Below are 25,734 nucleotides of genomic sequence, written 5' to 3'. Positions count from 1 at the left end.
TCGGCGACTGTGCACAAAGTTGGGGTGGCTAGGCCAGGGTGACAGCAGCGCCCCGGCCGGCCGCGGCGGCGACCGCGTCTGCACTCCGCTGGGGCTGCGCGCCGGACCCGGGACGGTCTGCGGGGCCGGACCTGAACTTGACCGCGAGCGCCCGCGCCGCGGGGCCTCCGGGACCACCTGGTAAGCGCTCGCCCTGGCCCTCGCCGGCTGGGCCGCGGCGGCAGCGGGAGGGGGCGTCCCGGGGGCGCTTGGGGACGCGGGGCGCGCAGCCCCGCCGTGGGCGCCCCCGGCCTTAGCGAACAAAGGCTGCGGATGGGGCAGGGACTCCTCCCGACATTTTCCTCCCCGCGGCAGGGCAGGCGCGGGTGCGCCGCCAGGGCTCTTAAAGGGGAAAGATCACGCCGGAGGCCTCTCGCTGCTTTCCTGCACATGGCCCTGCTTTGGCTGCAGGGAGGAAGGAGTGGGCACGGGTGCCACAAGCGCCCAGGTGTTAACCCGCCCTGGCCCGGCTGCCAGACACTGCGCGAACAGCCAGGGCCTGCCTGGGGTGAGGCCCCTCCATGAACTGGCCGTCCAGCTGCCTCCTCACGTTGCAACAGGAACCCGGGCCCTGGTGAACATTGCGCCTGCTCTGCCCCCACAGCCTGGTGACACCCTGCCCTACCCTGGGCGACCCTGATAGTAGAGCCTGGGGCTGCCAGCATTCTGTCTGCTCTGCTTGGGGCAGCCACAATGCCAAATGGCCATGGTGGGTGCTGGGCACACACAGCAGCTGTGCACAGGGACTGGGAGAAGAAAGAGCCCCTGCCTGCAGGGTCTGGCCCTGGGGAAAGGTGTGGGGCACTGCTGTCTCCCTCCAGCCCCTGCCAACCTGCCCAGACCCAGCCCACCCTCCAGCTGGCTTCGTTTCACCCATCTTCCTCAGCTTGCTGAGACAAGATGCCTGCCCCTGGGAGTGGCATGGTCCCTGGGGGGCACCCATGGATAGAAAGGCACCCCACTGTGAGCAGTGGCAAACCCCTAAAAGCTCCTAGATCTCTGTTCCTGCCCCAGGCCTGTAGCCCAGGGAGCCTCTGAGTTTAACCAGGGCCTGTAACCCCTTGAAGTCCACCTGGTTGTTGACCCGGTCCCCAGCCTCCCAGAGGCCATCAGTAATCTTGGCTTTCTGGGACTCCAGCGTCCTTGGTGAGAAGCTGCAGGACCTGTCGGGGAGCTCCCACGCAAGAGTAAAGGTACCTGGCCCTGGGGTCCCAGTGGGTCACTCACAGTGCCCCAGATTCTCCTGTAAGTTCTCAGACAGGGAGAAGCCAGGGGGCTCAAGGGGAGCCTGCAGGGGAAGGGGGCCATGGGCCTGCCCTAAGGGAAGGCCATGCAGCTCCGAGAGGGCAGAGCCCTTGGGCTGCCAGAGCACCAACTTCAAAAGGATATCCAGATTTGTACATGGGATGGCCCAAATCTGAAAGCTCTGCAGGACGAGGAAACACATGCTTGGATTGGCCCTGCCCCTGCCCCCAGGTTGCAAGCCCTGTGTATGGGGGAGGTGGCTAATGTTCAAAGCAGGCTTCCTAGTGACCCCAGCCCCAGCCAAGGCCTAGAGAAGAAAGCCCCAGGCATCTGGGGCGCCAGAGGGAGAGGGTGTTCTTCATCACCCAGTGCCACAGGGAAGCTGACTGTCAGGCAACCCATGCTTGCTTCTCAGAGGCCAGATTGATTTATTTCAGGAGATTTGAAGTTAAGATGAGCCCCAAATCCTCTCGAGTAGCTTCCATGTCCACTGAGGCAGTGCCTACAGGGATCAGTGTGTAAGGAAGGAAAGACAGGATGCAGAAAATGAGCCTGAACTTGAAGCTGTTTGGGGTCCCAGATGGTGAGCCCCAAGGGGTGGCTGCAGAGAGATGGGCCTGCCCCATATCAAGTATCACCTCACCTCTCTGAGCCTCAGTTTCCTCGCCTATAAAATGGGCTTAATAGGGGCTAGGGCTATAGCTCAGGGTTGGAGTGCTTGCCTAGCACATGTGAGGCACTGGGTTTGATCCTCAGCACCACATAAAAATAAACAAATAAAAGAAAGGCATTCTGTCCATCTACAACTATAAATTTTTTTAAATGGTCTTAATAGTTCTGACTCACACAGCAGGTCTTCAGGAGTCATTAGTGACTGCTATGTTCCTGGGGACCAGTGGCCCAGGCTTCTGGCTCCTGTCACAGGTCACCTGTCTCTGGGGCAGCTCAGGAATTTCTCTCTTGCATCTCAAGTCAACTCTCGTTTGCTTTCCTTTTCCTTCTCATGTTTACGTTCTTTTCCTAGCAGCCTCTCTGAGCCCCTCCCCTGTGCCTACAGCCCTTGCCCGCCGTGAGAAGCTGCTGAGTGTCCCCTGTAATGAAAGCAGCTGGGACAGTCTGTTGAATGCCACCAGAGACTGGCAGCTCCTTACCTCTCTGACAGTATTGTTGCAGAAATTGTAGGTGAAACCTCCCAGGTATCCATGAGCCTTAACTGGGAGGACCGGAAGGGAGACAGGTCCCCAGGCAGTGGCTCTGTGTCTGAGGCATATGGTTTTGCTGGGGAAACCATAATATTGTAAGAATGTCCTGAGAACTTGGTGAGGTACTGATTTCAGTCTTCAGGAAAAGAATTGCTAGTGATGGATGCTTGCTTTTAGAAAACCAGAGCCCTGTCTCCCCTTTCTGCCCACCGCCCATTCAGCAATGCCAAGGCCATGTGGGTGACCCCACCTATCTCCTAACAAGCCGGCCTCTGTCCTTGGGGACAGCAGACATGTGCTTTGGTTTTCTGGGTTTAAACCCCTCCGGCTGCCAATATCTGAAAACCCGGATAAAATATGAGAAGAAAAGGGATCACTGAAGTGACAAACAAAGGTACTGCAAAAAGTGGGCCACTGCATCCAGGAGACTGAAGAGCAAGACCCAGGCACGGAGGCCTGCAGCCTCCCCAGGCTGCCTGCAGACTTTGCAGGGCCCAGTGTAAGATGAAAATGTGTGGCCTTGTTCAAAAACGACAAGCAGGTCGAGATGATGGCAGGCAGCAGTGAGCTGCGCTCAGGCCCTCCTCGGCCTGGGGCCCAGGGTGGCAGCGTAGGTGAAAAGCCAGCCTGCCCCCTGCACCTGTTCAAGCCAAGTGCTGAGGCCAGGGAGACCTGCGTGCGTCCTCATGGCTCCTGGGAGGAGCCCTGATGGTCTTCTCCTGCTTGTGGTTCCATCGCGGAGGCCCCGTGTAACCCGGAACATTCTGAATCCTCACAAAAAAAGAAAACCATCTTTCTTTCCGTTTTTCCTTTTCTTTTTCTTTCTTCTTCTTCTTTTTTTTTTTTTTTTAGAAAACCATCTGTCAATCACCTCTGAAACCACGCTGGGCCAGCCCTGGGAACCTCGGCAGTGACCAGGAGCACATAGTGATAGTGTTTCAACGTCAGCGGCTGAGCGTCTTGTTGTGTGTGGTTGGCCTTCTGCTAGTTCTCTGACTGTTGAGCACAGACCTTTGCTTTCCTCGGAAGATCCTGTTCCCCAATTGACTCCAACCCCTGCTCGCGTTCCCCCTGGAGGGTTTCCTCAACCAACCCCTCATTACACGTGCAGAGTCCTCCCGAGCATCTTCAGTTTTCCCTTCTAGAAGCAGCACTGGAAGGACAAGTGTGCGCATTTGTTTCCTAAGGGAGAAAAACCCTGCTTTGGTGCTGCTCCTTCTGGGTATGGGAGAACTTTTAGTTCCAGAAGTTTCCTAGACTTGTCAGTGAAATCCCATTTTGCCCAAGGACTTGGGTCTTGACCCTCTTACGCAGTTCTAGGGCTGCAGCCCTGGCATCTGTAACCGGCCTCTTTGTGGATGAGGACCTGGGCTCCCCGAGCAGCAGCCCTGGCCCAGGGACCTCCATGTGGACCACAGGAGATTCTGTAAGGAGGACATGTGAGTGATCACTATGCAGATTAGCCGTTTGTCCTGCCAGACCATAGACAGGACTTGAGAGTCCATGGGTAGCAAGATGGGCTGCCTGGACCACCAAGCCTGTCAGGCTGGCGCCGGAATGAGATAGCACTTGGCATGGTGCCCACTCACAGGCTGCCCTCAGTAAATGAAGAGGACAAGGACGTGGGCAAGGGGGTGAGAACTCTGTGGAGGGGTCTGCCCACCTGCAAAGGCCCCTCAGGACAGGGATGAGGTGTGCTGGCCCCACATAGACTCCAGGCCTCCCCCAGTGCCACCCATGCCCAGGGGCTGTGTGCAGGGCTGTGTCCGTGCACCCTGCTCCCCCTGCTGAGGCATCTGGGCATGTTGGGAGGAGGGAAGGCCCACTGGAGTCCTGGGCTGCCATGGCAACCTGCTGTTGATGTACCAGCTTGAACGACGCAAATTTCTCCTTTTCTTTTTCAATATGGTGCTGGGGATGGAGCGCGGGCCTTTTTTGATGCTAAGTGTGCGCTATATCACTGAGCTGCACCTCGAGCTCTGAGAGTGTGTTTGTTAATTGCTTGTTAGTTAGGGAGGTCAGAGTCTGACGCCGTCTCTCTGAGCTCAGATCAAGGGGCCAGCAGGGCCCGCTCCCTCCCGAGGTTCCAGGTGGGATCCGTTGCCCTGCTTCTCCTGGTTCGGTGCCGCCTGCATTTGTCGGCTTTCGGCCCCCCGCAGCTTCTCACTCATCTTCTGGCCACAGCTGGGAAAGGTCTTGTGCTTTTCAGGATCCACGTGGTTATGAGGTCACCCCCTGAAGGGTGAGGGAAATGGAGACCTCAGCCCTGCTCACAGGCCAGGCCCAGGGTCCTCCAACAGATGCCCACCCTCCTTTCCCACCTGGGGTGGAGGGTCTCCACCTGGAGGGGCCCCCGCTTGAAGACTACCCCGGCTCAGTGACAGGAGAAGGGAGGGAGGAGGGAGCGGCTGCCTGGGCAGGACCTCTGCATGTTTGGTGCTGCTGGCCTGGGCCTCCTTCTCCTCCTCCCCAGACCCCGTGGCCTATAAGATTAGTTTCTCATCTTTCAGATCAAAAGCTGAAGCTCTCAGAGGAGCCGCAGCTTGTCCAAGGAGGAGACTGGCTTCTACAGAGAACCCGTGAAACCTTGTGGTTGGCAGAAAAGTAGGTGTGCCTGGGACTGTCCCATGAGCAGGAGGGCAGAGGTGCCGAGATGTCAATGGTCCCCGAGAGTCCTGGGGCACAGGCCTATGCACTCACTGATGGGCAGCTGAGAAGTGCCTGGAATTACATCTGAGGTTGTCAAGCTGGAGAAACAGCCTCAGAAAGGGGTATTCATTTTCCCAAAGACACACAGCTACTGGAGAGCTCTTCTGCTCTGACCTTCCACCTTGCCCCTGTGTCCTGCACCCTGCAGGTGCACCGCACACTCCGGATCTGTGGGGCAGTCTGGGGGGAGGCTGGATGGTCTGTTGTTAGAGCGCTTAGCGGCCCCTCTGGAAAGAATCTTTCTCTAACATGAAGTCACACCTAGACAGGGGCCAGGCAGTGCACAGTGTGGTGGTTGAAAGCTCCTGCATGTGGAGCTGGGCCATTCTGAGCTCAAATCCTGATGCCACCACCTGGGGTGCTCTTTGGCATATTGCTGACCTCTCTGTACTTAGGTTTTCCCATCTGCAAAATGGGGATGAGATGTTACAAGACCCCAGAGAACCCTGGGAGGCCCTTGCTGGCAACAGACCCTGCCCAGAGCCCTCCCCTCCCACACAGCACTGCACATGCCCAAGGGAAGATGGACACCTCCCCACCCCAGCATGGCCACAAAGATTCAGGCTGATTTCTACACAAACTGCCGACCACTGTCCTTGGGCCTCACCAGGTGCAGGGCCCGACGTCCTGGGTCAATCTGGACTTGTTCTGGGGCTGGGGAGCTTCCAGTCAGAAGCCCGACTGGTCCCCACTTCTGCCCATCACCAGGCAAAGGATCTAGGACCTCGGACAGGCTCTGTCCAGCCAGGAGCTGCTCTTGCTCCCCAACACCATGAGGCAGGACCGTGAGCACCACTGCCCTTCCTGTTTATAGGTGGGTCAACTGAGGCCCAGAGAGCCTAGAAAACTTGCCCGAGGCTGCACCCTGGCAAGGACAGGGCTGGACCTTGGTGGTGGCTGGACTCCAAGCCCAGGGCTGCATGGAACCGCCTGCTCCCTCCAGGGACACGGCCTTTCCTCTCTCACTTATCCAGTAAGTAGCCGTTGGTTCTCTCCAGACAGGCGACAGCTCTTCCTGCCACACTGGCAGGACAGGCCTGCTGCTCTCAGGACAGAGGGGCCGTGAGATGGCCATAGGAGGAGGGGACCTGCAGCTTGCTCACAGAGGGCAGGTGCGCATGGCAAAGGCGGAGGCTCAGCAGCTGGAAGTGTCGCGCTGCAGGGGTTTGGGCCACAGCACACATTTTGGCCTGGGCGTGGGGAGCTGCTCTGAATAAGAAAATGAGAGAATTTTCCAAGAGCAGCATTTGGAGCTGGGGTAGCCTTTGATATGGGAGGGTGGGCCAGGGCATGCACCCAAGGCTGGAGCCCGCAGAGGGCACCGTCGGTCAGCGTCCCCCTGAGCTGTGCCACCGCCGCCGCCTTGGGCCCGGCACTGGAGGAGTTAAGTTGCAGCAGGCACCTTGGCATGTCGCACTGGCCAGAGTGTCCAGCGCCCCACCCCCACTGCTTTCTTCCTTTTTGCCTTTTCCTTCTTAATTAATCATACGCTGCTGCCCAATTTAAATATGGAAATGCCCAGGCTGGGCCACACGATTATTCATGAGGCCAGGCCGGCTGTCCGGGGCACGGGGGCTATGGGGAGCATCCGCATCTCCTCCTTTCTGATGTGTGTGAAATTATGTGCACAAAAGGCGCCTCCTTATCTGGGTGTGTGAACTAAATAAATAAATAAGGGCTTTTGTTTGTTTGCCGGCTCCTGCACATGACTGTTTTGACTGAACCGCTCGTGTTGTCTGCGCCTTTATGGGACTCGGGAGACGGGGAGGCGGGGCCCCCACAGGCCGGCTGGGGGCTGGGGGGGCGGCCGCCGGGCACCTGGGGCCCGCTCCCTCCCCTGGCACCAGCCTCGCCCCCGCAGTCCCCCATGCACACCCTCGCCGGAAAGTTCGCCCTGCCCGGGCTGGGCTCCCAGGCAGCCTGGCACCGTGCCAGGCTCGCCTCCGAGCGCGGGCAGCAGGGTGGGGCGAGCGGCAGAGCCGTGGAGGACGTGGCCGGGCGCCCCGGGCATGAGCAGGACCCGAGGCCGGGGGCCAGGGGCCCAGAAGGTGAGGGCACCCCGGTGGGCACAGGGTGGGTGCTTGGTGGGCAGCAGGCAGGGTGCGGGAAGCAGGCCTCGTGGGGGGAGGGCAGGCTGGCGGAGGAGGCAGGCACAAAGGAGGGCAGTGCCAGGCAGCCTTGCCCGCCTGCCTGCCCCAGCCGGCCTCCTGCCGCCGGGCCTGGCCTGGGCTCCGTGGGGGGGATGCATGAGCTCGGCCCCAGCAGGAGCAGCAGACATGGAGCTGTGGCCGCAGGTCCAGCCGCACAGCAGCGGAGGAAGGGCCCAGGGAGGCAGGCGGGGCTGGGTCTGTCAAGGAGAAAAACATCCCAAGGCCTGCAAATTGCTGCTCTCAGCTTTTCCCCCTCCTCCTGCTTGGGGGAAAAAAAAGCAGAGCTTCCTCTGGAGGCGGATGCAAAAAGGATGCAGAATTTTAACCGTCTCCTGTACCGGCTGGTCCTTCCCGAGCAGGGCTTAGGCCCAGGCCCAGCCGGGGCACCATGGGCAGCCAATGGCTGGGGCCTGATGTCTTTTCTGGGAGATTCTGGAAAGCCATACCCCCTCAGGATCCCTCCAGAAACTGGGACCTGCAGCTCCCGTGGCACGGCTCGGGATGGGGTCACTGCCCAGCGCCTCATGGGCTCAGCGCATCACAGGCTGCGCGCTCACTGCCAGTTGCTGCCCATGTTGTCCACCGCGTCTGCTTGCTGGGCTCCTCTACGGGGGTTGGAGGTGGTGGCTGGGGACCTCAGCACAGCTCATACCGACCTGGGCCCTCAGTCACAGCAGGACCCTGGGCCTCTCTCATGGCCTGTTCTTGTGCTTTAAAAATTACGTGGGCTGTTTTCTGGCATCGAGTGGGGCCTGGCGCTCTGTGCATTAGAGCAGGACTGAGGGTGAAGGGGAGGGTGAGCAGGGCCAATAGCAGGCCAGCGCCAACGCAGAGGAGGCCGCACCCGGCCCAGGGAGAGGCCCGGGGAGAGGCCCCGGGAGATGCAGGTGTGGGAACTTGGGGAATGGCCCAGGTCCATGTGCCACCAGGGACCTGAGGGCCCATGAAATGTTTTAATTTTAATTTCTTCTATAATCAGAAGGAAAAATGAGTAAAAAAATAGTGAATTTATAATAATGAGTTCAGCCTAGGTCATATTGTTCTGTAATCCAATACAGTCATTAAATATGATTTTTAATATTTATGGAGGAAGGGCCTGGGAAGGCAGAGGTGCCCTGGCCCATGAAGGTCAGCTCTGATCCTGGCTAGTTCAGACTGTCCCAGGGCCAAGGGTCCAGTGTCTGGCCCTGAGAGGTCTTGGGTTCCCTGTGAACTGGGCTTCCCCAGAGGCTAGCCCCACAGGGATATCGGTGCCTGCTGTGGAGAGAAGCCAGGGCCTGGCCCCCTGCGTGTGTGTGTGTGTGTGTCCTCATGTGCACACATGCGTGTTTCACAATGGATTCCCAGACATCTGAATGTGCAAGTTCCAATTCAAGAGGCACACATGTGCAAGGCTGGGTCAGGGCAGTGTGTGAGGGTCGGAATGTGGGGAGCTATTGCCCCCTAAGAAAGAGCAGGCTTCCAGGCGGTCCGTAGCCCCTGCACCCACGCGCTCGCCCAGCAGCATCCAGGGCAACTCAACAAGCTGCAAACAGCTACATCTGTGATCTCATGTGTTCCAGCAACTGCTTTAGAAGGTAACAATAAAGAGGTGAGAGTCACTTAATAACAAAATTCATTTACTCTAAAAAATACACGTCTGTATATCCCAAATAACTAGTCGATGAGCCAATGAGCTAGCCAACACTTTTCACACTAAGTCTTGAAAACCCTAAGCATATTCTACTTAGGTGTCCCGCTTCTGATCCTCCACATGTTAAGGGCTCAGATGCCACACATGACTGCTTCAGACACTGCAGGGTTAGCAGGGTCCTGTGTCCCCATGTCCTTCCTCCCAGAGTGGTGAAGACTGGTTTTATGCTTTTTTTTTTTTTTTTTTTTTTTTGCTAGCGTCCCTCTTGGCCAGGAAAGGACTCTTCTATTGGTTCACCAAGCCCCCCGCGTCCTTGGGAGCCCAAAGCATGGGTGTCGGGCTGTAGGTTTCCAGAGCAAGGGGGAACTGGTGGAAAGGGTTCTTCAACTGTGCTCCCAGACGCCAGCGGATGATACAAAGGGCTGGCTTCAGGCTCACAATAGTGGGGTGGTTAGTCACAGTGCCAGGGCAGCGGGCAGGGAGACAGAGCCCCTGTGTCTGTGCCTGTTGGGCCGGGCCCTGCAGCCCCGTGCCCCTGCCTGTGGCTTTTGTTTGCAGCACCCACCCCGCTCCCCACGTTAACCCCCTGCTGCCCACCGCCTACCTGGCAGCCAGGCTGGTGCCTCCTTGCCAGGCTCTGGTTTCCAGCAGCCATCCTGGCCAGAGGTACGCTGCTGCCTTAAACTGGGTCAGGCCTCCGTGGTTTCACTGGCCGCTCTTGGGAAACAGGCTTCAGCCGGCTCCATCCTGATCCCCGTGGCTGGCCAGCGTCCCTGTGGCTGTGGCCGAGGAGGGACTTCGTATTCGTTAGAGAACCCAGTGTGCCAGGCTCCCTGCTCTCAGGTCTCACCAGCATTTGAAAGTGTGCAACGTCCAGAGACCACGTTTCTAGAAGCACCGAGCAGCTGACACTGGGAAACGAAGGAGTGGCCCTGAAGCGGTCGGTGACTGTGTGTCTTCAAGTGAGCAGGCCGATATAAATATTTTAATCCTGTGTGTAGATAGATGGAGGAGATAAAACACATTAGTGAAGACCCCGCCCTGTCTGGAGAGTCCCTGAAAGCGGCCTTTGCTGTACCAGCCTCAGCGTTTGTATTTCGTAGTTACCATTAAATTCTGCCTTCCACGCTGCTGTCCCAGAGCCTCGGAGGCTGAAGTAGCGTTTTGTTGTGATTTGACAGTTAAATTATTGACACTCGCGGAAGGTAATTTCCCCCCCAAAAGGTATAAATCACAGCTAACAGTTTCTCTCTCTTTTTAATTTAAAAATCATCTCTGCGAAGATTCTGCACATTGGTTTTTCTTTGCTGAGTTAACGTGGCATGTGTTTTTGTTTTAGAAAGCAGAGATGTTTTCTAGTGCCCAGTGTGAGGAGGGGAAGTACAATCAGGGGTCTTTTGAAAATGTGCCCATCTACCTACAGCTTAAAAATTCCAAGTGCCCGACGTTTCTCTTGGAAGAAATAAATGTGTCCAATTTGGTCACCTTACCTGTTGATTGTATTTTGTGATTATTTATTTTATAATTGGATCCGCATCTAGCACCGGAACTGCCTTTGGTGTGGGGAAAGCCTTGTCTGTCCGGTACATGGGACCCTGGAGCCTGACCTTTACCATGCTGGGGCTCTGGTGTGGGGCAGTGGGCTCCTGGGACAGGAGGGGTCTGCCTGCAGCAGCTCGGCCCACTCTGCCTTCAGAGAGCAGGGATGGGAGACGTGTGCTCGGCGCACATCGTCTTGTTCTGATTTATTCTAAGCAGCTAAGATGGTTTTAGCACAGAGTGGTGTATCTTACTTGCCTCTGAGAGCCTTGGGCTTTTCAAGCTGGAGTACATTTTTTTTTAAAACCCAAATTTAGAAATTGCCTTTTTGAGTAGAAAACAGCACGCTGATTTGCCTTTTAACCCAGTTTTTAAAGGAAGATACTTAATATCAAATACGTCAGTTTGGAGATTGGCCTCCCGGCTGTTATCCAGGGGACAGCAATGGCCCTGTCTCAACAGACAGAGGAAAGAGCAGGCATCTCCCTGCAGCCGTGAGTCCTGGGTGGATGCATCCCAGACATGCGCTGAGTCCTCATCCTGTGAACGCTTTTTCCTTCCAAGGAGGAGTGTGGCATTCGGCTCTAACGTAATGGTGTGGAAAAGAGTCTCACCTGGCTGAGACACTGTCACTCTCAACCAGGACACTTCCCAGCATGACCCACAAGCTGGCTCAGGCACCTCAAATGATATAGAGACCCATGCAAATACCATTACCCAAAACAATGTTTGCTCCTGCAGTTCCCCTGGCCACAGGCATTGTGGGAAGTGCTTGGGGTGGATAGGAAGCCCACCGATCCCCTGGGAAAGCAGCCTAGAAGTGCCTCTGGGGAACCCAAGTGCTCTTCACTCCTCCACATTGGGCCTACCCGGTTTAAAACGAGCACAGTGTCCAGCCCTGCTCACTGTCAAGGGCTGCTGCAGGGAACGTGGGCGCAGCAGCCAGGGCTGACATGGTAGAGCTGCCCAGTTTTGTTTTCTATTTGAAGGTGTCTTTGTGCAGGGGAAAGGGCTAGAGACACGGGAACTGCCACTCTGGTTCCAACGACTCTTCTGGCAATATACATGATTGCTATTTATGTTAAATTCACAAATATTAACAGTTAATTTCATTCTTAAGTATGAATTATAACTATTTGACATATCATGGACATATCAGTCATATAGTCCTTTTCTAATTCTGCTCAGTGCAGAAAATTTGGAAAATACAGGAAATGCATATGAGGGGGAGACTGTTCTTCCCCCCACGCAGAGACCTCTCTGGCCACATTTTCATGTTCCCTTCTCCCTGGTCCCTGCAGCTATCTATCAAGTGACACCGTTGAACTTCTCTGCTCGTTCTTGCTGGTTCCTCTGCCCTTCTGCTCAACAGAAGGCTGCCTCTTCCAGGTGCCAGCTCAGGCCCTGGGGGGTCAGGGACAAGGCCTCAGGATCCCTGGCACCAGCCTCTGGCCCCTGCAGTTTTGGAAGTCTAGCTGGGACAGGCCAGAACTACTACCAGCACAGACCCATGGCAGAGCCAAGGCTGAGAGCAGGATCCAGGCAGGAATGGGCGCTGTGAGGGAGACTCAGAGATGAACAAGCGAGGTCTTCCCGGGGCAGGAGACGGAAGGACAGGCAGGCCAGCCAGCCAGAAAACACAGGAAGCCTGCAGCACAGGGAGGTGGCAGAAGGCAGCACTGAAGCTCAGTTCCCCAGGGAGGAAGGACACTTGGTCTAGATCCTGCAGACCACTTCTTAGACGGGCAATGTCTGGTCAGTACTGTTGAGATGATGCTTCCAACGTGCCAGCTTGGGCCTGACAGAGACCTGCTGAGCAGTGGGCTTAGTGCAAGCACTTTGGGAGGCAGGAATGTGCTAGAACTTAAGTGTCAGGGCACAATCCCCAAATGCCTTCTCACCGCCAGGCATGTGCCCCAGCTGGGCCCACAGGCTGGTCAGGTGAAGGTGTCATAGAACCAGGCCCCTGGAGGTGAGACCAGCAGATTTCCTCATTGCTTTCTGGAGTGACTGTGAGGCGAAGGGAATTCCAGAATCGCCAAGTTCCTTGCTGGTAGGATAAACGAGATCTGCAGGGTCAGCCTCACCCCCTTAGAATGGCTGGGCAGCAGCCTCCAAGTTTTAACAACAGATCATTCGAGATTCATTAGTAAGCCATGTTACAGACAAATTTCCAGGCAGGCTCACGATTTGCAGTGTTAGTTATAGGACAGGAATACTAGCCAGAGGGCTGGGGTTGTAGCTCAGTGGTAGAGAGCTTGCCTTGTGTGTGTGAGGCACTGGGTTCGATTCTCAGCACTGCATGTAAACAAACAAATCAATAAAGGTACATTAATAACTAATGAAAATATTTAAAAAAAAGAAATACTAGCAAGAAATGAAATATGAAATAGTAGGAGACAGGGCAATAAATTACCTTGGAACGAAGTAATGACACATTGTGTCACCCTTAAAATGGTGTTGACAAAGAATTTGTAAAGTCACAGTAAGTAAGGATAACAACATTTCCTTAAGAGTGAGTCTGTATATAAACCTTGTCATTGTAAGCCTGAGCGCTAGTTGAAAAGGAGACACACAGACATTATTTTTGGATGAATAATATCACAGAGGTGAATAAATTCACAGAGATGAATTTTCTTTTTTTCTGTGTATTTTATACTTGATCCATATTTTCTACTTACTTCTTAAATTATCTGTATCTAAAATATCTCTTTATACTTTGTTCTTAAATGGCTAGTATACTAGACTTTCCTGTGCGTTCCTTAAATATGTGCTATTTTTATAAACCAGAAAAAAATCATTTTTAAAGGCTTGTAATAGAAATCCAGACTAAAGGCATGTTTTCCTTTGGTTGTTGGGCAAAGAAGGCAGGTAGCAGAAATATTCGTTAGGCCAACAAATACTCATAGTATGTAAATACTCTTTGGTCTTTTATAAAAAATTTGTTCCTTTAAAAAAGATAGCTTACTAATCAAATATGATGGAGTCCCTAATCAAACATATATACTTACTCACACAACCAGGGCATAAAGAGCTCAAGATTTCGTGTGGACTTAAGAAGTGGTTTTTGTCCCTTAAACTGGCAGCATGAGGAAAGAAGACCATCTCCTTCTTGGACATTTGGTCAGTGCCTGTGCTTCTGGCCTCTCTTGCTTGGTATTTAAAACCTCTTCTGCGGATGCTGCAAGTGCATTACTGAAGAAGGATAAAGATCCCAGATTCAGAATGTCAGATGGTAAACCAGTTTTGGTTGGAAATCTCGGTGGCTTTTCATGCTTATCATTTGCCTTAAAAAAAAAAAAAAAAAGAAAGAAAGAAAAGAAAAAGAACATCATTATTTCCTTTAGTCATACTTTCAAACGCATTTATATCTCAAAACATTTCTTTGCATGCCTTAAGTCACCTGCTATTTATGTCTGGGGTGCATGCTTGTGTTAAGAGGTGGGGATTTTATTTTTTAAACTATAATGCTGCAGGGTTTTGTGATTTCGGAAAATTTGTGCATGTTTCCAACTAAACATTTCTGAGTCCTCAGGCAAGTGCGATTTGCTTCCCTGTAATACGAACGTCCTGCCCTGGACGTGCAGGACTGGAAAGGGAGGACTTTTCTAAAATTCAGGGCCCAGGAATTGATACAACGTCCCCGTTGGCTTCAAAGGCTCAGTGGGGGCTTCTGGTGACGTCTGCACGTGGACCGCCAGTGAGACACGGGGTCTGCCCGGTGCCTGCAGGACCCAGAGCTGGCCGCGCACGTCTCAGCGGGGGGCGCGTGGCCGAGCCTCAGTTTCCCTGGGGGCGGGTTAGGCGCGGCTGCGCGGGGAAGGGGCCTGCACGCGCCTGGCCGGCCGCCCCTGGGAGGTCCGCTGGTCGCCAGCCGCCAGGGCGCGACCCTCTAATCCGCTTTAGTCAATATACTGCGCTCTGCTTCGGCAGAGCAAACAGGCGGGAACAAAGCGGCGGCCGCCGGCCCGCGACTCCTGACCCCGGGGTCGCGCCCTTTGTTCGCCCTCAATGGGACCGCCCCGCCACCCGGCCCGCGGCTAATTGGGGCGCGTGCCACCGCCGCCGGGGCGCGGTCCGGGGCCTGCGTCTGCATCTGCGCAGCGACGTGGGCTCCGGCACTCACGCAGGCCTGGACCGCGGACTTGGACTGGACCTCACCTTGGACTGGGACCTGGACCCTACTCGGGCCTTCGGGGAAGAAAGACGCTGGCTTAAATGCGACAGACACCGGACCTCGGACCCCAGTCCAGACGCGGACCCGGACCCGGACCTGGACCTGGACCTGGACGCGGACCTGGACGCGGACCTCAGAGCCGCTCCCGCCTGGCCCTGGCGCTGGCTCCTGACTCCATCCCGGACCCCAGAACCCCAGGCGCCCGACCTGGCCGCGCCTGGAGCTGACTCCTGCCAGCGCGGGCCGGGACCCCTGCTCGGACGCGGTCTGGACCCACTCCCAGCCCCAAGTGCACCCAGGCCACACTCCAGGCCTCGGTCGGACCCCGAAAGTCGCAGGCACGGCATTTGCGGATGCGGACTCGGACCCGGTGCCTACTCGTACCTGGCCCGTGCGGATGCAGTCCGCGGCCCTCGCTGCAGCTTGTGGGCTGCCTGGAGGAGGCGCGTCGAGGCCTCCTGCGGGGCGCTGCTGCCGCCCGGCGTGTTCCCCACTGGCGGGCTAGCCGCTGCCCTCCCCCCGGCTGGCTCCCGCGGCCACCTGGGTGCCTGCCACCTGGAGGGAGGGTCCAGGCGACATCGTTCCTGGGTCCCAGGCCCCGGAACGCTCTCAGGGGCCTCAGCGGGATGTAGAGAGGTCCTCCGTCGTCGGTTTTCGTTTTCTGCTCCTCTTCCTACTTGGAAGGCTCTGACAGTTGCTTCATGAAAGAAAATGCAGAATCCCCCAGGAGGGAAAGAGCACCCCCAGGCCCTTCTGCACGGCCACAGCCCCCTTTCTTCCTCCACATCGCCCCACCTTTCCAGCTCGGGATGCGAGTGCAGTGGCATTCCTTACCGGTGTCCTGAGTCTTTGTTTCCCCTCAGTGTTGTAATTTTTATTCCAAGACGCTTTTGAGACTTAGTTCCTTGTGATTTAAGAAAATGGTTTCTGTTGTTTTAAACGCACCTTTTCTCTCGTAATTAGATGCAAAAGAGAAACCAGAAAAGGACTCCTGGAAGCCCTGGCCTTTGAAGACTGAGTGGTCCCCAGGCCTTGGCAGCGCTGGGCAATAGCCCTCTGGCCTTAGTCTCCCTTAGTCGGAACTTTTGTTTCCAGATTTGACTACAGCTTAGGCTTTGCCAGGAAGACTTTGAAATGAGAACTTGTTTCTGAGCTTGTTGATCGTGGGGCAGAATTTGGTTTCAAGAAAGCTCGGTGTTCCTGAGCTGCTGGGGCCTGCCTTGTGAGGGTGGCACTGGGTGAGAATCCTGCCTTGTACCAGGAGCAGGGCGAGGCAAGGGCATTGGTGACTTTGCCTGTGTGTTGTGCAAATCTGTGCCTGTGGAAGGGGCGTCCACGGAGGTGAGCCTCGTGATTCCCGTTTCCCTAGACAGCTTCCCAGATAACCCGCTCCTTTTTGTCGGTCTTCCCTCATTTCTACCTCGTCTTTCTCTTTCCCGAGGGTGATTATTCCATCTACTAGTGTGAGTTTGCCTCTGTGGGATGCTGAGGTCCATGCCCGGACCTCTGAAGGAGAAAGCTGGCTCAAGGGGCCAGTCACCAGCTGCCCTTGGTGACCTGACCTGAGACCTTGACTTTCCCCACCAGGCTCACCGTCTGCTGAGGCTGGCCCTTTACACTGAGGCTGTGGGGCAGGTGCCTACCAGAGTCACAGAGCCAGGGTGGGGCTCAGGTGGGGTCCAGAACCCCCTGGTTGCTTGACCAGGAGGTTGCAGTTGCAGGGCACTGGCCCCTGGCACACCAAGGCAGTGGATGGCACATATTCGGATCCTGCAGCCCAGGCCAGGCAGCTTTGTGACAAGAACTCTTGCGGGCTCGGTGGGGAGCTTGTGTCTGTGATTTTGCACCCCAGTCTATCCATCCCAGGGTGGTTTTGAGGGGGTGGGCAGGATGAACCTGGCAGAGAATGGTGGGAGACTCAGAGGACCAACACTGGCTGCAGGGCTCAGGCCCGGGTTGCCAAAGCTGGACTAGGTCAGGGCAGTTCTGGGGCCAAGGTTTCAAAGGGGCTCTGTTTTTCCTGGAAATGCTCTTACCTATAAAACAAGCCTATGTGTGAGGAGTGGGAAGGTGTGGATGGTGATGTTTTCTTTTAAAAAAAAATTCCAAAAAATAACAAAGCACTTGTGTGCATGCAGTGGCGTCCCAGTTCTGTGCAGTGTCAAGCTGTGTCACTGTTCCACTTCCTGGGCCTCAGTTTCCCCAGTCTTTGAAAAACTATGACAGTTCTCATTCTGCCTGCCTCACAAGTTGTGGGAGTCATGTGAAATGGGGTGCGAGCACGCTGTGAAAATTATGAAGTGCTTGCTGTATACCCATGAGGTGCTGTCGTTTCTATCTTGGGAAAGACCCTTTACCATGATACGGTGTTTTATGGCTAAAATGTTTAGTGATTTCCTTGGTACTGGCACTTAACTAAGTGGCCAGGATGTTGGTGTTGACTTTAGCTGGGTCAAAGTTCTCTGCATAACCTCTAAGAAGTGTGCGTTCTAAGCAAGGCAAGAAATCAGGGCAAGATGGAGAACATCCCAGCCCCCTGAAGACTTTGAGCCTGATAACAAGATGGCTCCAATTTGGGGGACTGGAGTTTGAAGACCCTCCTGGGATATATGTCTGAAAACCCTGTGCTCTTAGGGACCCAGCCTGCCTTCCAGTCCGCATTCCCTGTGTAGCCTTCGGGGCCCAATCCCAGCCTGGTCACAGCTAAAGTCAACCCTTTGGCCCTCCCCCCTCCCCAGGGGGACTGGGCTCCTTCAGTCTCCAGAGAGCTTAACTACTCAGCTCCCATTCACAACACACACTTTTTTTTTTTTTTTTTTTTTTTTTTTTTAATTTCAGGGAAGGCTTCTCTGTGTCTGAGATCTGTCCTTGTCATCTACAACAGCTTGTGTTTCCGCTGCCATTGGGTATTGGCACGTGTGTAAGGAGACAGGGTGAAACCAGAGGACTCAGGCAAGGGCCTGCCCTTCACCTGGGCCAGGTGCCCTCCAGCAAGACCTCAGATCAGCCCCTAGGCTACAGGGGCAGCCGAACTTTAATTGTTCCACATGCATGTGTTCCTGTCTGTGTGTGCGCGCACACACACACACACACATATTTGTGCACTCACACAAGTGCATATTCCAGGATACTCTCCTCGTGGAGTGAAATTTTAGTGCTCTAAGTATTAAAGTTTGAGGCACCAACAGGCTGTCTTAAAAGGCTCATTCAGCTTGTCTGCCTTGGAGCTATTTTATTTATAATTCTTCTTGTCACGTCAAAGAACTCTGTGTTTCTTGCAGACTGTGTTCGGGTGGTTGAGTGTTTTGGTTTTTGGCTACAGCTGGTTAATTTTTCCGAATCTGTAGGGCCAGGTGTGCATTGACAAGCTTTTTCCCAGCTCGAGAGGTTTCCCAGTGAGCCTCCGAGTCCTGCTATAAATTCCCAGTGCTCTATGTGCGGTAGACTTCCAATTTTAGAGAGATTTTGGGAGGGTGGGAGGGCGCCGGCAGTACCTTCGTCCAGTGCCTCCTCTGAGACACAAGGTCAAGGGCGAGGCACACTGTGGGGCAAAAGCTTGCAGCATGTTCAGAGTATGAGGGCGCTGAAGCTGGTTAATGAGTAAGGTATTAGCAAAAGTGCAAACTTCTGCTTCAAACTAAAAATCCCTGCCTCTGCCTCTCATTGAAAACCAAGCTCAGGACTGAAAATATCTCGTGTCTCTGGTTATTTTGAAATACAATTTAAAATTCTGCATTTATCATGTAAAAATTATATAGATGTTTGTTTCCAAGGCCAGTATGTATTCTTGTCTGATAGCTTGCATTACTACTTCTTTTGGAAAGAGAAAATGAACTTCGAGTGCTTTTGAAATTAGGAATTAGACCAAGAGTTGCTCTATAAATAGCCAGAAACAAAACGAAAGCATCCGTTTTCTTCTTTGGTATCTTCCTTTGGAAGCATTAAATAGTATCTTTTCTTGCAGTGGTAAATGTCGTTAAAATATTTTTGTACTTTTTATAGAAAGGGCCTATGTGAAAAATCAGACCTTAACCTTGAAGGTGACCATATCTAAAAAACTGGGATACATAGACATAGGAAAATGAAACTGTCTTTCTGTAGGAAGTTACTCCTTTGTGTTGTGCAAAATCATACTGGATTTTACAAGAATCCAATAAGAGCATTTCGATAAATATGACCAGTGTGTTCACATTTCAAGCAATTTGTAATTGACAGCCCTCCCCTCTCCTCAAAATGCCACGTTCAGCCTGCGTTCCTTCTGCGGGCAGCTAAGTGCTGTCGCAATCCTTTTAAAGAAGCAATCCGTGAAGTCTTGATTTAAAAAAAAAAAAAATCCTGCAATCCCTTGCAATTTAACAATGAGCCATTTTGAGTTTTAAATCAGCTTTTTTTCTCTCTTTTTTTTTCTTTATTCTAGAGGGTTCTAATTTAACCAGCCCACTGAAGAACTCTGTCTCTAAGAAATACTAGTAAACTTCTCTCATTTCAGCTACGGGGAAAAGAAATTTCAACTGACTTTCATTAGCATTTCAGCATTATTTAAAAATTTGAAGCATAAACATAAATATTTGAGACAGTTTTTAAAGTTTAAAATTACACAGCTAAATTCTAAATGTGATTCAAAAGAACATTTGATCATTAAAGTAATAACAATTTAAGATCCCAGGAAAGGATGGAGAAAGTGCAAAGACACTTCCAATAAATCGGGCTTCTTGGCTGTAAAAGGAAGGAAGACTTTGGATTTTGGGGGAGTAAAATTCTTTCCAAATTTTCTGATGTACTTTCATTTTCTTGGAAATTGGTACCTCCTACCAGAAACTATAAAACTCCAAATTCTAATATATGTTAAGTTGCTAATAAAATGCTAAAATTAACACAATCAATTCTTTAGAAAAATGATATTTTCCCAGTTTAAGATGATTCCATTTTAGAATAGAATCATTCTAAAACGATTCCACTTCTCTTTGAAAAGTGATTTTATTTATTTATTTTTTAATTTTAGTTTGTACTGTACCTTCTCTTGCTTCTTATATAAAGCCAAGAATCTTGTTTTGGCATAGGATGCATGCATAGATAATCAGATTTGCTCCATCATATTTTTGTGCTGTTACTACTTTGGAAGGGAAAATATTAATTTTCATTGCTCATCTATACAAAAGCAAATTCTCCCTACTGGTGTGTGTCTATTCCAAACAATACATTAATGTATCTACGTTTGGTTAAACACACATTAATCATAGATTCCTTGTGGTTTTACGCTTTCCTTTATTAGAGAAATAATACTAACCCCTTAAGAATGCCTTTGGGGTTTTAGACTTCTTTTCAAGTTGGGGGCACTGGTGACGCTTTGTGGGTAGCAAACGTGTGAACTTCCCAAGTGGGTTGAAGTCCATGATGCCAGGCTCCTAGCAGCTTGCTAACCAGCCAGCAGCATGGCATGGGATCAGCACCCAGGAGCCCCGAGAGCAGAGGACATGCTGCTTGGCATGGCCAGCTGCAGACAGCTTCAGGGTGTTCTCTATATTTCAGGAAAGAAGAAGGGGAGATGGTGTCCTCGGACGCCATTGTCCCGCAGCCAGGCTGCGTTACTGTTGGTGGTAAATCAGCACCAAATGTGACCTACACGGGGGACTGCAGCAAAAGATTCTGAAAAGCCTTCATTATGTCTGGAAGGAGGAGAGTCCCTTCTGTGGTAGTTTGCTCGATCCTGTCCCTGTCTAGACCACATCAGCTCTCAGCAGCTTCTATGGAAATCAGGAGTTTTTTGTTCTCTCCTTCCTCAACTTCCTCTGTAAGAAATCATACCTGTGTGTGGTTACCTATTTCTGATAATATGTATATACCCATACATATTTACCCAAAGGAAAGGGATGCTATAGGTTTTGTGCGTGAGTGAGAGTAAAGCCTTCACAAAGTAGCAGCACAAGTTACCCTGAGCCAGGCGTATTAAAATGGACTCTCCAATCTGCAAACTCCTCTGAGACAAAGGCGAAAGAAAGAAAACAGAAGCCTGGTTTGCCTTTTTACGGAATAACCAAAGCTGCTTAGCAGCAACTCTGAAGGCGCCTTGTCAGGGCTGATCCAAGGGGCATCTTAACTTCGGCAAATTTGCAATCCCAGGTTTATCGGCCAGCTTTGGACACACCACAGTTCTTGACGTGCAAACTGAAGGATCAGAACCCGAGTGGGTTTCACTCACATGCATCTGCTTGCTTTGACTAGATTAAATGCATCTGCTTACTAAGTCCTCGTGATTTCTCGGGTCCTGGAAACTTAACACTATTAAATGTCGCTATGAGGAGAGAAGAGAATTGAAACTGAAGCCCACCCCCAGCCTTCTGAGGCTGGACCGCCGGCCAAGGGCAAAGGCGAGAGAGCCAGGGCTCAAGGGTATGGCAGGAAGTTGCCGGCCGCATTCCCATTAGGCAGATCTTGGGAGAAATCAGGAAAAAATAACTGTATAAGGCTGATACTGTAAACATCCTGGTACAGCGGCAGGCTTCCTAGGACTTATTTTCAAACATCTGACCTCAGGCATGGTTGTGGCCTAAAGGGACAAGCCAAGTTTTTCTTCCAGGAAAATTGTCCAGCATAATGCTCATCAGCAATGTAAATTTTCCATCTTCCCTTTTTGAGTCTTTGAGCTCACTTTAAAAATATTTTTTTACTTTGAATAATATGTGATGGCAAGTAGTGAGGGGGGGAAAAAGCGTCCAACTGAATAATACCAGTGGAATTACCTGAGTGTTATTATTTTCCTAGAATTAAGCAGAATTTGTTTTCTGAATTTGCAACCAAATTGTGTGTAAATCCTTGCCAAGTACGGGAGAGTTTTTAAAAAGTGGGTGTTCTTGAATATTCTTCTGACTCACTTGATTTCTTGTTTTATCAAATAAAAATTGGAAGGAGGGAAAATACATTAAATTAACTTATTACTGTGTGAGAGCAAGAAAAAAAATGGCCAATAAAAAGAAGGTGAGTAAGCTGGTGTGATTATACAACGATTTCAGGTGAAAATTACAAAGCTAATATCCTGGCATCTACTGCATTCAGTAATGATACCGTTGTCAACTTTGTATTTGTGCCAATGGAACAAAGTTGTAAGTGGCGTAATGGAAGATAATCTCTTTTTCTTTGTGGCTTTTTAAAATTCAGTGTTTTAATCCACTATTTAATTCATGTTTTAATCACAAAACGTATATCACATTAGTTGTAATATTTATAGTGTTTGGAAAAGTGATTATAAATAGATTATGGTGTGGTTGTTGGATACAGTCTTTTATTTCTTTACAATTATATCTCAAAGGTATGCAGCATCTTCAGAATTTGTGCCTGAGAAGAGTTTTACATTTGAAGTCATCATATATTTAGTTCGGAATCCCCATTTGTTTGGTGGTTCTGAGCTTGCTCATGAGGTTAGAAAAGTGAGATTCGGCATTAAAAGGGCCTGGTGTTATACTGTTATGATCCCTGCCCTCGGCCCTGTCCCTACGCATTTTGTTCTACAGGAGCTCCTAAACTTACTAAACCTCAAGATGTCTTTCATGTTTTGGAAGTGGTTGAACCGTGCAGTAAGGAGGGGCACAGGAGAAGCTGGTAATGGCAGTTGGTGGCTGAGCTTGTCCCTGTGTGGGTGGAGCAGAAGGGGGCTCACAGAGGGATCCGAGTGGCTTTTGGGGACTGCCAGTGCAGTCACCCTGGGTGGATGTTATGCTCTTTTCCCACACTTCCTGGTTGGGAACTCTGACTGTGAAGACTTTATAAAGGACGGTGCTAGACTAAACTGATTCTCCCTGTCCTTCTGTCAGAGGCTTGGTGTTCCTGAGCACAAAGGGACACAGGGCTCCAGGGCTCCTGGCCCTGGGTCCCACAGCTCTTCCTGCAGAGGCCACAATGCACCCTCTGCAGGAAAGAGTGAAATGGCTCCTGCTTGGGCTGAATCTTTACTGCTGCTGGCAGCCATGGAAAGTGAAAGTTGGTAAAAATTCCAGTGAAGACGTGGGCTGGAAATGTTTCTGCTCTGTTTTCGAAACCCTAGTTTTCTGATAGGGAAAAAGCAAGCTAAAAGAAGTAAGATTCCATACCCCAGACTCCCAGGAAAGCAACTGGGAAGATTTCTTAGCATATCCTGGATCCCCGCCCCCCCCCCCATTCTGTGTCACGGGTTGTGGTAATGATGTGGGTGTGTAGTGTCCAGCACTATCCAAGGCCAAGGCCAAGGCCATGGGGTCTACCGGGCTTGGACAGCCCCGGGTCCTCACAGTGCTGTCTAGCCCAGCCTTAACCAAGTGGCCAGTTTTCCCCTCCTGGGCAATCCAATCCAACGTGGAGTGGAGTTTCCTGGGCAGCTGGGCATGCGAGGAACTTTTGAATTTACCAATGGCATAAAAATATATATTTTTATGACAACGGGCAAGTTTCAATTGGTTGACAGAAATGGCGAGATGTGACGTCAAGGGACACTGGTTAGAATGCCAAGGCCAGAGGGGGGGTAGTAGGGGGGAGACAGGCACAGAGAGTGGGATGGGGCCCCGAGGCCATGTTTCTCTCAGGCCCTGGCCATCAACGGGGCCATCGCTGGCGTTCAGGAAGAGCTAGGTCTGCGTGGCTCTGAGCCAGAGCATACCCAGGCAGGGGGAAGGGGTCTGAGTGTAGCCACCGTGTGCTGACGGGTGTTCCCCAGGGCCAGAGTCCCAGGCCTGCGCCTCTGCAGTTTGCAGACGGCTTGGACGCCCCTGCAAAGCCGGCGGGGAAAGACGCTGCAGACTCCTTGACATCCTAACCAGTGTCCAGGCCATGGAGCCCAGGCGTTCCCCTTCCCCTGAAGGAGCCCAGGAAAGAACCGTGTGGCCTGGAGGCAGCAGTGTCGCCGTCGGGCTGAGAGCAAAGCTGCGGCCTTGAACTTCTCCCCGCAGTTTCTGCGCCCTGAGTCGGGGAAGCAGGAAGTTGTTTCCACAGGGAAGGAAGAGGGCGAGTTCCGAGCTGGGCAGTGGCTCTGGGCACTGTGCCCCCGCCCATTCTATGCCTCCCCAGACACCGTGAGCGCCCCCCAACTTTGCCAGGCACCTCGCGCGACCCCCTTACATCTCCGGCATAGTGCGCTGTCCTCCCACTCCCGCTCGCCGGATCCGCTCCACCACAGCCCAAAGGGTACCGCGCCCCTTGCTCCGCGGGGCCGGTGGTGTCCGGGAAGAGGCTGCTGGGCGCCCGTGCGCGCGACTTGCCCTGGGGAAAGCCACTGCCACTGTCGGCCACGAGTACTGTCCTAGTGCCTGGTCTAGAGCTCCACGATACACACTGGTCCCACGGAAATAAGCCGGGAGACCCTCGCGCTGCCCGCAGCGCGCACAGGGCTGCGGGCAGGCCGCGACTGTCGGTCCGCGGAGGGTCCCGGAGCCGGGCCCGAGCGTGCGCGCGCGTCCCGCTGCCCGCAATCATGGCAGCCGGCGCCTTGGAGCGCAGCCGCCGAGCGCGCCCCGGCAGCCGCTTCGGTGCCAGGGAGGTGGGGGCGGGCCGGGCCGGGAGCTTGAGCCTGCCTACCCGCCTCGGTCGCGCGGGCCCCAGGTCGCGAAGCGAAAGGCTAGTGGGTCCCCGCGGCGCGGCGCCCCTGCTCGGGCGAGGGCGGGCGGGCGGGGCGGGGCGGGGGCGCGCAGCGCCTGGGGCGGCGTGCCCGCGGGGGCGCGCACGCGGGGCTGCAGGGCGAGGCGCGGGGCCGGAGCGGCGAATCCGCTGCTCTTGCCTCCCGCCCGGGCCTGAGCGCGCTGGTCCGAGGTTGGGGGGAGCCCGGGAGGGGCGGCTCCCGTTCCTCACCCGCAGCGGGCACTGCGGGGGCCGCAGGCGCCTCGTTGGTATTCCGGACGCGTCCGCAGCCCTGACCTGCCCGCGGAGCAGGGGTGCCCTGGTGTGCGGGCACGGCAGCCACCCCCGGGCGATCTCTTCGGGCTGAGGTGCCCGCAGGCGCATTGCTTCCTCTGTCCCCTCCTCCCCGGGTCCCTCGTACCCCCTCCCCCGCCCCGATCCGGCGGCGAAGGGGTGGGCAGGGAAACGCGCTCTCTGGGACAGGTGCCAACTCCGAGACAAAAGACATAAAATAGGCGGCAACGGGGGAAGCGCGGCCGGCGCGCTCGGGCGGGGACGGCGGCACCGCGGGGGCCGCATCCTCGGTGCGGACCCGGGAAAGTTTGGGAAGTCGCCGCGGCCGCTTCGCAGTGGCGGGGGACGCACGGCCAGGGCCGCCCTCCGCGCCGCGCTCGCCCTCTCCGCGCCGCTGCTGAATAATTCATGGCGCGGCCGCCGGCCATTAGCATGCACCGGGCGCGCGGCGCGTCTGTGCCAAGCCGCCGCCGCATTCGGCGCCCGGGCAGCGCCAGACGAGCGGCCGCGCGGCGACCGGGCCCGCGCTGTCCCCGCGCCCGCTCCGCGGCGCCCATTGTGCCCGGGCCATCACCACGGGCTGGTCCTCCCCGAGCCCGCCTTGACCCGCGTCCGCCCGACGGCCAGGCTCTGCGAGTCCGGGTCCGCTGCGCCCGCCGAGCTGCCCCGGGATGCACGTGAACTTGGAGAAAGTCGCGGGGCGCGCCGGCCGGGCCCTCCGCGGTAGGGCGTGGGCGCTCCCGGGCCGGCGCGCTTTCATTTTCGTCTGGGACAAAGGTCCCCGGCGGCGGCGCCGGTCGCGGACGCGGTGACCAGGTCGTGCGGGCCACTCTTAGTGCGGCCGCTCGCTGAATACCAGGATGCCGGAGGAAGGAGCGGCGCGGGGCCTGGCCGTGTGTTTGCGGCCGGGCCGTTCCACCCTCAAGAGTTGCGGGAACCGCACCGCTCTGTCCGAGGTTTCAGCGCGGAAAGGAGGCAAGCATTACGAACCCGGGACTCTCGGCCGAGAGCCTCTGCGGCCGTGGGCACGTTAGCACTGCGCTGGCTACGGCCAGGCGCGGTCGCCCGGCAAGGGCAGGACTGTCGACCTGTGCGCTGCGGGCACGATCCGTTCAGGGCGACTCCGGAGGACGGTAAGTGCATTTCTCACTTTCGCTACTTAGTGAG

The 25,734-nt window shown here is 54.1% G+C and overlaps 2 protein-coding genes and 1 long non-coding RNA gene across 6 annotated transcripts in view; 2 read left to right on the top strand and 1 right to left on the bottom strand.

The window, feature by feature from the left end:
- Positions 1–41: 41 nt before the first annotated feature.
- On the top strand, positions 42–21,964 carry LOC144378460 (uncharacterized). Of its 2 annotated transcripts, none has more exons than XR_013440137.1 (3): positions 42–180; positions 3,339–7,243; positions 20,224–21,964. It is a non-coding gene; the product is annotated as an uncharacterized LOC144378460 (long non-coding RNA). The 2 variants fall into 2 exon arrangements; XR_013440138.1 differs by lacking the exon at positions 20,224–21,964 and adding an exon at positions 9,708–10,473.
- On the bottom strand, positions 8,363–25,338 carry LOC120887223 (uncharacterized). Of its 3 annotated transcripts, none has more exons than XR_013440122.1 (4): positions 23,779–25,338; positions 13,529–13,804; positions 9,583–12,815; positions 8,363–8,913 (listed from the first exon to the last, which is right to left on the bottom strand). XR_013440122.1 is itself a non-coding variant. In XM_078052526.1 (2 exons), exons 1-2 carry the CDS (start codon positions 24,850–24,852, stop codon positions 23,473–23,475), a joined length of 1,221 nt encoding a protein of 406 aa, XP_077908652.1. In that variant the 5' UTR covers positions 24,853–25,338; the 3' UTR covers positions 21,952–23,472. The 3 variants fall into 3 exon arrangements, 1 of the variants encoding a protein (XP_077908652.1); XR_013440123.1 differs by having other exon boundaries at positions 8,363–8,910; XM_078052526.1 differs by lacking the exons at positions 8,363–8,913; positions 9,583–12,815; positions 13,529–13,804 and adding an exon at positions 21,952–23,619.
- LOC110599092 (uncharacterized) overlaps positions 24,976–25,734 on the top strand; it is a 33,521-nt gene continuing 32,762 nt past the window's right edge. The window contains exons 1-2 of the mRNA XM_078052448.1: positions 24,976–25,209; positions 25,295–25,700. Of these exons, the coding sequence (XP_077908574.1) occupies positions 24,976–25,209; positions 25,295–25,700 (640 nt within the window). The remainder of the gene's footprint in view (positions 25,210–25,294; positions 25,701–25,734) is intronic.

This window comes from Ictidomys tridecemlineatus, chromosome 6, assembly GCF_052094955.1.
Source record: "Ictidomys tridecemlineatus isolate mIctTri1 chromosome 6, mIctTri1.hap1, whole genome shotgun sequence".
Lineage (NCBI taxonomy): Eukaryota > Metazoa > Chordata > Mammalia > Rodentia > Sciuridae > Ictidomys > Ictidomys tridecemlineatus.
The sequence above is the reverse complement of the archived record's forward strand: the minus strand, read 5'-3'. Positions and strand labels throughout refer to the sequence as shown.

Coding starts and splice junctions, on each gene's coding strand:
- LOC120887223 (XM_078052526.1), bottom strand. CDS start 24,852: ATGCGGCCCCCGCGGTGCCGCCGTCCCCGCCCGAGCGCGCCGGCCGCG. Junction 23,620..23,778: donor CAGCGCACTATGCCGGAGAT/GTAAGGGGGTCG, acceptor TCCCCGACTCAG/GGCGCAGAAACTGCGGGGAG.